General features: G+C 36.2%; 1 protein-coding gene across 6 annotated transcripts in view; it reads left to right on the plus strand.

Moving 5' to 3' along the window:
• Nucleotides 1-12,077, plus strand: part of LOC139973247 (enoyl-[acyl-carrier-protein] reductase, mitochondrial-like) — a 110,737-nt gene that overhangs the window by 4,819 nt on the left and 93,841 nt on the right. For all 6 annotated transcript variants that reach the window (XM_071979794.1, XM_071979790.1, XM_071979791.1 and 3 more), the window contains exons 2-7: nucleotides 859-956; nucleotides 5,646-5,777; nucleotides 8,811-8,954; nucleotides 9,450-9,552; nucleotides 10,653-10,752; nucleotides 11,391-11,464. In XM_071979794.1, the coding sequence (XP_071835895.1) occupies nucleotides 911-956; nucleotides 5,646-5,777; nucleotides 8,811-8,954; nucleotides 9,450-9,552; nucleotides 10,653-10,752; nucleotides 11,391-11,464 (599 nt within the window). In that variant the 5' untranslated portion in view covers nucleotides 859-910. The remainder of the gene's footprint in view (nucleotides 1-858; nucleotides 957-5,645; nucleotides 5,778-8,810; nucleotides 8,955-9,449; nucleotides 9,553-10,652; nucleotides 10,753-11,390; nucleotides 11,465-12,077) is intronic.

Raw genomic sequence — 12,077 nt, forward strand, 5'->3', positions numbered from 1 at the left:
TTTAGAGGTACATGTCCAGCAAACCTTTAGTTGTTTACATAAAATTCAGGTAGCATTTTAACCCCCAAATAGATAAAATAATAATTAGTATCACCCCCCATCACTGGAGATACTGAATTGTAATGCTTAAATAGTCATGGGATATAATCCACTGGAAGGAGAGTTTAACTGGCCCAAAACTGACCAGTGTTCTATTCACCAATCCTACACTCTCTCCCACAGTGTAAATATTGATCATTCTTTGTTATTTTGCAACAACCTAATGTGTTGTTTGGACATCAATAGGTAAGACCTGGTTTCCCAAGGAACAACCAGAAAAAGTTTTAAAAGATTGCCCTGTTACAATGCATCAGCAGCATCCCCTCAAATTTCAGATCCATTGCACCACTTTAGGTAGACTCGACTAAAGAAACATGTAGACCTCATTTCTGACAGAGATTTCTACAGAAATTTCTTAGCATTTCATATTTTCAAAAGAAGTTTTTATATAGATAGATATAGTGTTAACACATGTTTTGTAAATGTCAGATAGATAATAATAATTAGGGTACAGGAATTAATTTGAATTTGATTCATATGTAAAATTGACCATTTCAAAATCTATAGAGCACTCGGCAATCTTTTAGCACTGCTTTCTACCTCCCTACACATTTTACCATCCAAAGAGTCTGGAGCACATCAGGAGAGTCTCGTAAGAGTAATCAGAAAGAAATACAAACAATTTTTGTACACAGAAATTTTCATCATTTTAGATACGATGTAATAATGAAATTGGTATAAACCTTAATTGTAAATGCAGCATTGTCAGAGCTAAAGGATACTCAGGGTGGTTTTTTCTCAATGTTTCTCGTCTTGCAGAATCCAAGAACAGCAGCTGCCAGAAGTATCCGACGATGAAGTCAAAGTCCAAATGATAGCAGCACCGATAAATCCAGCTGACATTAACACAATTCAAGGTAAAAGGAGATTGTAACCATAGTTACATAAACTGAAATAATTAAGGACAACACGACAAATACCAAACTATGATTTTTATTTAATATCATAAAGTATACAGCAGAATGGGGAAAAAAATATTCATGTTTGTTCGATTTGGATATTTTGAGAGTGTCAAACCTTAATGTAAGGAGTACAAAATATCCAGTCTCAGGGAATAATTTAACATTTACATTTGTCTCTAGAAGTTTTGATGTTTATAAATTTGTTCCTCACAAAATTCTGAAAATCGGTAACCATGATCGGAATTTGCTCCCGAATCACTTTGTATTATATTTTAAGAAAATATTACAAAGTGAAAAGCAGAAATGGGAAATAAATATGTATTTTAGTTCTGTCTGGATATTTTGAGAATGTCTAACCTGAATGTCTAATCTAGTGAAAAAAAATCTTTTCAGGCAGATATGGGCATATTATGAACAGAGTACAAAGTAACAATTCTCAGGAAATAAGGAAGCATTCGCATTTTGTATCTAGCAGTTTTGAGGTTTAGGAATTTGTTCCTCACTTAATTCTGCTACTGCATAAAATATCCCTGATGCAGTGTTTTTGGTTCCTTGCTTTAGCAAAAGGAACCTATGCAGTCAGGTTGGCGTGTGTGTGTGTGTGTGTGTGTGTGTGCGTCTGTGACACTTGCTTGGGTACGCTCTATCTCAATAAGGGAATGTTGGATTGAGGCCAAACTTGGACTATAGATCCGCCATATGGAGAAGGTGTGCCCTATTGTTTTTGGTGCTCACAAAGGTCACCAAAGGTCAGTTATGGTCCAAAAACCGAAAATATTAAAACTGCAATAACTCCCAGTGCCAATGTGCGACAAGGTTGATATTTTGGGACAAGTTGTGAACTGGTTAGGGGAACATTTTCAAACTTAACGGACATGTGATCCGAGGTCACCAAAGGTCAATTAATGATAAAAAACTAGTATTTTTGCGATAACTTGAGAACGAATTGTCCGTTTGGGTTGGGAGTTGCCTCAATGTCATCCAATTGTCGACCCGCATCTTGGTGACCCTTGACCTCAATTTGACCTCTGGTGACTTTTTCGTGTTTTTGGGATTTTTACAGTTTCGATGCTATTTTCAGATGTCAAAGGTACCTTCTGATCATAAATGTCAATAGGTTGACCCCTGTGTGACCTTTATGTGCGAAGTTATATGAGGTCAAAGTTTTTCGGTCGGAGTTAGGACGGTTGTACAGACTTTTCGTTTTGTTTTTTGGAATCAGGAGATTAAACTACATCTGAAACCAAGGTCAAAAGGTCAAAGGTCACATTAGAAAAAATGTGCTTATTTTGGGAGGAAACGAGCAAAAAAGAAAATGTGTGGTTTTGATGCTAGATTTGGATATCAAAGGTACCTTCCGATCAAAAAAGTCAATTGGTTGACACCCGTGTGACCTTCGTGTGCGAAGTTATACGAGGTCAAAGTTAATTTTCAGACATTTAATGCAACAACTCTCAGTTCCAAGGTGTGACATGGTTGATATTTTTGGACAAGTTGCAAATGGTATAGGGGAATATTTTCAAACTTAACGGTCATGTGATCCGAGGTCACCAAAGGTCAATTAATGTCAAAAAACTAGTATTTTGGGGGTAGAAAATGGGCAAAGAAAAATATGTTTGAATTTTTATAGTTTGATGCTCTAATTTAGGTCTCATCAATCAAAAATGTCAATAAGTTGACCCAAGGTGACCTTTGTACGTTAAGTTATATGAGGTCAAAGTTAATTTTCAGACATTTAGTGTAATAACTCCCAGTGCCAAGGTGTTACACAGTTGATATTTTGAGACAAGTTGCAAATGGTATAGGGGAATATTTTCAAACTTAACGGTCATGTGATCCGAGGTCACCAAAGGTCAATTAATGATAAAAAACTAGTATTTTTGCGATAACTTGAGAACAAATTGTCCGTTAGGGTTGGGAGTTGCTTCAATGTAATCCAATTGTCGACCCGCATCTGGGTGACCCTTGACCTCAATTTGACCTCTGGTGACCTTTTTAGTGTTTTGTGGATTTTTACAGTTTCGATGCTATTTTCAGATGTTAAAGGTAACTTCTGATCATAAATGTCAATGGGTTGACCCCCGTGTGACCTTCGTGTGCGAAGTTATATGAGGTCAAAGTTAAATTTCACACATTTAATGCAATAACTCCCAGTTCCAAGGTGTGACAAGGTTGATATTTTGGGAGTAGTTGCAAATGGTATAGGGGAATATTTTCAAACTTAACGGTTATGTGATGCAAGGTCACCAAAGGTCAATTAATGATAAAAAACTAGTAATTTTGCGATAACTTGAGAACAAATTGTCCGTTAGAGTTGGGAGTTGCTTCAATGAAATCCAATTGCCGACCCGCATCTGGGTGACCCTTGACCTCAATTTGACCTCTGGTGACCTTTTCGTGTTTTGTGGATTTTTTACAGTTTCGATGCTATTTTCAGATGTTAAAGGTACCTTCTGATCATAAATGTCAATAGGTTGACCCCTGTGTGACCTTCGTTTGCGAAGTTATATGAGGTCAAAGTTAATTTTCAGACATTTAATGCAATAACTCCCAGTGCCAAGGTGTGACAAGGTTGATATTTTTGGAGTAGTTGCAAATGGTATAGGGAAATATTTTCAAATTTAACGGTTATGTGATACAAGGTCACCAAAGGTCAATTAATAATAAAAAACTAGTATTTTTGGGACAACTTGAGAACAAATTGTCCGTTAGGGTTGGGAGTTGCTTCAATGTAATCCAATTGCCGACCTGCATCTGGGTGACCCTTGACCTCAATTTGACCTCTGGTGACCTTTTCGTGTTTTGGGGATTTTTACAGTTTCGATGCTATTTTCAGATGTTAAAGGTACCTTCTGATCATAAATGTCAATGGGTTGACTCCCATTTGACCTTCGTGTGCAAAGTTATTTGAGGTCAAAGTTAATTTTCACACATTTAATGCAATAACTCCCAGTGCCAAGGTGTGACAAGGTTGATTTTTTTGGACAAGTTGCAAATGGTATAGGGGAATATTTTCAAACTTAACGGTCATGTGATCCAAGGTCACCAAAGGTCAGCTAATGTTAAAATAGTAGTATTACGGGGGGAGAAAATGGGCAAAGAAAAAATGTTTGAAATTTTTATAGTTTGATGCTATATTCACGTGTCACCGATCAAAAATGTCAACATGTTGACCTCAGGGTGACCTTTGTGTTTTAAGTTACATACAAGTTCAAAGTTAATTTTTTGACATTTAATGCAATTAAATCTCAATGCCAAGGTGTGACATGGTTGATATTTTGGGACAAGTTGTGAATGGAGTGGTGGAACATTTTGAAACTTAAAGGTCATGTCATCTGAGGTCACCATTGTTATCATATCTGTTGACACGCTTGTAGGTGTCTTATATTTCTTACACTTTCGACGCCATATTTAGATCTCAAAAGTACCTTTTGATAAAAAAATCCGATCACATTTTGTGATCACAAAAGTGTTGGCTGTAGTGTTGGTTACTTTATGGGAACATGTAGGACCACAATTACTTGCACTTTTTCAGCCCAATCTTGCTTGATAATATTATGTGTATTGTCATATACCCCAAGCAAGGAACCACAGTGCCCTTGGGCTCTTGTTGAAGAGTATAGCAATAAGTTGATAGCAAAGAATGATGTATGATTGTCCTGCTACAACATTGTATGAATGTTAACACTAACTCGGCAATGAAACTACCTTTTGCATGATTAGAATTTGTTCCTGAGTGACCTTGTGTTTGTAGTACAGGACAGTACAGTTACAGTTAATTACAGGAAAGTGTAATATGTACAGGGCATAAGAGGCATATTAATTTATTAGCCACAAATGGCAATACTATATTTACCTGAATAGTGAAAGACTTCTTTATTAGCTGGAGTGTTCAGTCACAGCTTTAGGTAAGAACAGAATTGTCTAGTACCTCCCAAGTCTCATTCATATAGTTTACAATGTACATGCCTTTACACATACTAGAACAATATGATCTCTGTTGGCACACATATCGAATCTTTTCCAAATGCAAATTGCCTGTCCAGAAATTTCCTAATACATCACAGCAGCAACAGGTACAAATGTTAGTAAACCAAATGAAAAAAAAAACATTTGTTTGCCTGACTATGTTAGAGGACTGGCTCACCTTTGGTTTGTTAGTTACTTTTCCAACAGACAACAACTTGTATCGGCTCCAAAGCCCTTCCACATTTTCTTATCAATTGTTATATGTCTTTTCATGGTAAAAATTGTAATATATGCATAAAATGGAAAAATAAGTCAATTCAAATCAAATGTTATATTGTTGTTGCCATATTCATTTGCAATGTATAATCAAATTTAAAATATCCATATCATTGCCAGACAAAATATGCTATGAGGATGTTGTTTTGATCTAAAGATGCAGAAAATTTCCAGTACTTTGTATTTTTAAGCAATCAACTTTGAAAAGCCACCAGAATATCCCAAGAATATTTAGTTTTCTTTTGTTGTTTTGCTAAGCTAGAAAAGTACTGATCAAGTTATATAAAAGTGTTTGAAGTAATTTGGAGGTGCTTTCTATCTGACTGAAATCACTGAATATTCACGTTCTTTTAGTAAACAATCCTTTTTTTTCTTTTTGGTTTGGTTAATCCTTTCTAGGTCAGTACCCTATCAAGCCAACACTACCAGCAGTTGGAGGATTTGAAGGGGTAGGTGAAGTCCTGGAAGTAGGTCACAGAGTAACCAATGTGAAACTTGGTGACAAAGTCATTTCAAACACAGCAACCCTTGGTGAGCCTATAATTTAAAGAATTCTATATCCAGAAGATGGCTAGAGGTTAAATGTCAGCTTACAAATGTGTTGAAAGGATGTTACATTATTTGACAACTCACTCTCAAAATGCTAATTCAAAGGATAATAATGTCTGAGATTTCAAAATATGTTTATATAACACAGAGTTTGCTAACCGATCACAATGATCTAACTTCCAGCTTCATAGCTTATTTCACTCTTGAGGTACAAAATGTTACAGATTATAAACTTTCTTCCGATGAGTGGATTGTGCAATAATCTGTGATGTCATTCATCAACTACACCAACAGCTTGTTTTGTTTTATGTAAAACTGAAATAATAAAAATAACCTAGGAATATATTTCTGTTTTTGTTCCTGTTTATATGTTATTTTACTTGGTAAGGTGTGATCAAGAGACTTCAACTTAATTAAACAGAACATTTCCATAATGGAAGAGTCTTAATTACGTCAAGGGAAGTGAAATACAGTGCTTGATAAGTTGTATATGATGTATGACATCACAAATTATGAAATCTTAGAATTTATACGTTGAGAATTACCTGAAGTGAAAGACTTATTTGACCTACAGTAAGTGTGTACTTTACATGTTTGTTATTATAGTCATGTTGCTATGTTCTTCAGTCGTGATGGTTGTCAACAATGAAATAGTTTTAGTAACACAATGAATTAACATACAGAGAATAATTGAACATTAATGTTGTTTTAGCAGTTTAATGTTTTGTTTATTGATCATAATGACATCATGACAAAACTCTTTGTATATACAACATTTTCTTGATAAATAGCTAAAAATCTGAGTTAGTCTTCTCTTTCTCTTGCGTTTCTGTAGCACTCTGCTCATTGTTGTTCACTGGGAAAAGTATCTCTAATGAAATATCCAAGTTGGAATTCAAGCATCTACAAATTTATGTCTAGAAGCAAACACTCCTGTGACGTAAGACGGGATATATAGATTTGATTTCAGGAAACAAAATATGTGTTTGAATTTATAAACGTACAGGAAGTAGAATTCAGGCCATGCAGGTTACAAATAGTAAGACCAAAACGTAACATACTGTACCAGTATTGCTGACTACAGCATGAAAATTTCCTGACAGAAGAAAACTGAATTGAATAGCTAGAAATGTATTTTTAGAATCCGTGAATGTGTTTATTTCCTGAACGTAAACATCAGGATTTTGTAGTTTGTCTAATTATGGAGCCAGTTGATAAATGTCAACTATTTAAAGTTATATTTGGATTTTTTTTATGAAAAATGTCTGCCATTTAGTTATCCTTGAAGGAAGTGGCTTTAAACTTTGAAAAAGTTATAGTAATTTAAAGTAGCTGTTATATATTTGTCTTTTTTTTGTTGCTTTTGAGTACAAAGTGCTAATATGATATCCTGGAAATGTCTTACTGAAAAGCCACATTAAAACTGTAACAGGTAGAATTCCACTTTCAAACAAACTCTGTCAACTTTTCAACATTTTATGCTCCCCTCCCCCCCCCCCCAACCACCCACTTCCTCTTGAAAGAATTGTGATTAACTAATATATCAGCTTAAGAATTAATTAAGCAAATGGCCTAACCCTAACACTTATTGGGTTAGCTAGTACCCTTGTAATTTACGAAATAACTTGAAAACCTTTGTACATACTTTAGCTATTGACACTAAGTCTCAAACCGAATTGTTTTTTTATATTCCTAAGTTTTTCTTGTATTTTTTTTCTTCTTGTGGTCACTAGCTGGATAAACAACCTTTATTTTTTCTAGTATCCATCCTATGTACTTGTTGACATATACCAGACACCTGTATTGACTTTTGTGCACGATACCTGTGAGAACGTAAATTTGAATTCGCATTACTAATAATAACAGCTCCTACCCCAATAATGATATGGCAATCTAAGCTGAGTATCATAGCAATCAAAATTATTCTTATTCTAGGATTAGTGATCGTAGTTGGTTGGAAAATCTGACAGACTTTCTCAAGATATTACTATCATCTGTGTGTATCATTGTTGTTTAATGAATTAACACTCCATGTCAACAGATGTGTTGGGGATGTAATCCTGTTCAAGCTGTGCCCCCTTCAAGTAGTAAAAACTGTAGAACAGAAAACTATATGAAACTGGATGTAATATAATAGGGTAGGCGTAAATGTAGACAGTTACTTGCAATAAAAAATCAATACAAGGAGACAGGGATGGAGGAGCTGCCCAAAGACCTGGTACCACCATCCCCTGGGAGAAAACACCTGAACTAGAGCTCACCCGGTGACTGTTCCAGCCCCCACCAAAGGGTTTAACTGGCAAGAAGTCTAGCCACCAGGTGCTTAAAATGGAGGGCCCTCTCTACCCCAAAAGGCAAACAGTGCATTTATAATTTAAATCTGCATCGATCTTGAACTAAAAAATAAACTTTGTAGTGGTCATTTTAATCACCTTTCAAGTTCTTCAGCTCTGAAGACCTGGCGTTAGATTGTTCTGTCCATTCTGTTATATGTTTTGTTATTTAGCAAGTTTAATGCTTCTTGTGTTTATTACTGGCATTTTTCCTGCTAATGGAGCTAAATTGGGATTCATTCATTCCTCCCTCCCTCCCCACCCACCCATCCAACCCCCCCCCCCAAACCCATCCCTCTCCACATTAAGATCATGGAAAAAGACCCTCACTCCTTTCAATTCCAAGTGAAACCTTTAGTGAGGTTCTTATAAGTTCGAACCATTCAGTGTCACCTTTTTGTACCCAGAAGGGGCATGAACTAGATAAACCCTTTGCCCCCTGACTGTCTGTGTGTGCTTAATGTAGCCTCAAATTCTGACATATCTGGTCTGTAGTAAATTTGTAGCCATTTCTACTTTTTTTGCAGCAACTTAGTTGACCTGGTGACATGTCTATATCGATAATATCAGCCATACAAAGATCTGTCATGCAAGAAATTAACCTTTGGATGAATCATTCTTTGCAGTTCAATTGCTTCTGTTACTTTACAGGTGTCTATAAACTCTTGTTGCTTTTTAACAGGTTCATGGAGGACTCATCTTGTCTGCAACTCCTCAGCTGTGAGGACCCTTCCCGAGGGTACCCCTCTGCTCTTTGCTGCTACAGTGAGAGTCAACATGAGTACAGCTTATAGATTACTTCAGGACTTTGAAGATCTTCAGCCTGGTAAATCACAATTATCTGTTTCAAAAGATTGGATAGAATTTAGAGAATCTTTAGTTTTTAAGTATGCAGGAATAAATGTTTTCCTGCCATCCTTCCTAAACCCTCCCTACCTTTACCTCATTGTTTTCTCTCCTTTTGTTTTTCATACCTTTATGTCTTTTATCTTTCATTGTTTTCTCCCCCCCCCCCCCCGCCTTTACCTCGTTGTTTTCTCTCCTTTCGTTTTTCATTCCTCTACCTGTATGTCTTTCATCTTTCATTGTTTTCTCCCCCCCCCCCCCCCCCCCGCCTTTACCTCGTTGTTTTCTCTCCTTTCGTTTTTCATTCCTCTACCTGTATGTCTTTCATCTTTCATTGTTTTCTCCCCCCCCCACCTTTACCTCATTGTTTTCTCTCCTTTCATCTATATTGTTTTCTCTCTCCCCCTCCTCTCCCTGTTATATTTTTTGTCTCTCTCATCTTTGTATCTCTCTTTCATTCTTCTTTCTCTTTCAGGTGACTGTGTGATTCAGAATGCTGCCAACAGTGGAGCTGGCCAGGCAGTCATTCAAATAGCAGCTGCCAGAGGAGTGAATACAATCAATATCGTCCGAGATAGGTGAGAGGCTGGCTTCTTTCCTATCTTTGTAGACTCCATTTAAAACAGCACGCTTTGGTTTGTGACATAGGTATTACAACGTCTAGTTTCGTTAACTTGGCAAAGTAATGTGCCCCAACAAATATACAAACATATCATAGTTGACTCACAACAGATATTTAATGCATCATTAAATTGTTCCTTTTCAAAATAAATATCAGGGTAGGCCATTGTATCTCTTTGTAGCAGATTCACTTGGTCCTAGCATAGCTGGCATACAAGAATTAAGGACAAATGTTGTTACCTGTTGTCTTTAAATAATTATGTTAATTACCAGCTTCTTGCACAATTTTGGACTCAAAGATATTAATGATGATATATGTAACGGTATTACACTGTTAGGAAGATTTGACAATAAGGAAATCTGGTCGCAAGTAAACGTTTGCATAGTTTTAGTTATGAAACCCCATCTGCTACTTTAATCTTCATCAAAATTCCCTCTTTTATGACGTTCCATTATTGCTTGTATTGAGTAAACCACAAAGCTACTTCAGCGAACTTTGTCTTAAGAATGCTCGTTACTACATTTAGTTTTAATTTTTGGGTGAAAGACATGTTTGCAATAATCATTGTCAGCAAAAAGCGATAAAAGGGAAAGAGGAGAAGGAAATAGGTGATAACATATGGGGTCCTTTCGTATAAAAAAACATAATAAAGTTGCTGTTAGTGAAGGTAAGATATTGTACAGGGAATAGTATACCAAGTTCATTTTGTGCTGACCTTAGAAAGTCACAACTTTGTGAATTATTTAAAATTCATCCACTCTATTCTTTTATTCATTATTTTAGTTTACTCATCCATTCTTTATTTTATTCATTGGTTTGTTCATTCAAACAGTCTCTTGAAACTGTCTATGCAAGTTTTATTTATTTGGTTAGGTAAAGCAGGTGCATTTGTACATAAAATCCAAGTTAATTTTCTAGTTTTGAATTGCTAGAACCCATGCTTAACATCATATTGTAGTATAGTTTATCAAAGTTTATCAATTAACCTTTTTTTTGTGGTCTTTGGTACTTTTTTCGCTGATTTTATGATTGATTTATATTTACAATTTTTCCTAGACCTGACATTGAAGATCTCCGTTCTTACCTACAAGGTCTTGGAGCAACGATTGTGACGACTGAGTCAGAGCTACGACAGAATGAGAAATCCATTATGCAGGTGAATCTATAACATGCCTTGGTCAAGTGAGGTGGATTATGTTTATGTTATAACACAATGAATACTCTAAAAGTAAATGTGGTGCCCATTCACGGAAAACATTGGGTGTTGTGGTAAACGGTAAGGTCCCAAATTTTCTAATTTCACATACTGTGTCATACGTTTGAAGCCACACAGATAAAGACTGTAATTGCATGTTTGACAGTCCACTTGTAACCACTCTCCTGAACGTAAGTTTTACGTCATATTTCATATATCCTCAACAAAAACCGTGCAAATTTGAAAAAGTGAAAGGGGAAACATCAAATTTTGAGTTTTGAAGCATTTTTATGAATTATTTAACCCATTTATCAAAATAATACAGTGAAGCTTAACAGATGTGCAAACTTTAAGGATATCTACTGGAATTAAGGTACCTGATTTCTCAAAATTGGAACTGAAGTATTTAGCATCTCATGCTAGCCTTGCCAAATAATTATCAAGACACAACTGCCCCTCGTACTAGCTCACATTATTAGTAACCTGTGCCGTACAGATATTGCAAAGCGGGCATTAGTGGGTCTGTATATAACTTAGCAAGATTAATTGTTCTTTCCTTCTGCCTCATCCCTCATGCATCTTTCAATTTGTATGCTCAGGATGTACCGAAGCCCAAACTTGCCCTCAATGCTGTCAGTGGAAAAAGCTGTTTCGTCTTGCTGAAGCAACTCCAGTAAGTGTACGATAATTTAGATCTCTGCATAATTTTGAATTCCAACCCAATATTCAGGATATGAGTTTGAAAGTTTGTTGTTTTAAATACTATAACATAGATTGCATTGCAAATTACACCATTTTGACTGTGTAAGCCAATTATCGAACTTCACCATGGATTCCTATATTTGCACAACGGTCAGAGCTCTTGGTTATGGACGTGTACATATTACTGTAGCTGTGGTGTATGTGCGCTGTTAGGGAACTACTGCAAATGTTATCGATGTATCACGGCCCAATAGATCAAGAGTATTTATCACCTTCTAGTTGTGACAGAAGAATTATCAATAGCCTGCGAAAGGCTGGCAACTTATAAAATGGTTGTTGGCAGTAAGTTTTGTCAAACTGTCAGGTCGTGTTGACCTGATATATGACTAGTATGTCATTGTACATGTTGCAGTGGCCAGCTTGGTTGATTTGTGGGTGACTTGTAAATATAGTTGCGTGCGCCGGTTTGTGGCTGCACTCTATGGGAAGTTCCCCAGGGGACACGTGTCTGTGGTGCACAGTGCCCCAGGAGAGATTATTTGAATTGTGCACACTTTGGTGTGTAGGTGTGACAAGTTACCAAT

Source organism: Apostichopus japonicus, chromosome 9 (assembly GCF_037975245.1).
Source record: "Apostichopus japonicus isolate 1M-3 chromosome 9, ASM3797524v1, whole genome shotgun sequence".
NCBI lineage: Eukaryota > Metazoa > Echinodermata > Holothuroidea > Aspidochirotida > Stichopodidae > Apostichopus > Apostichopus japonicus.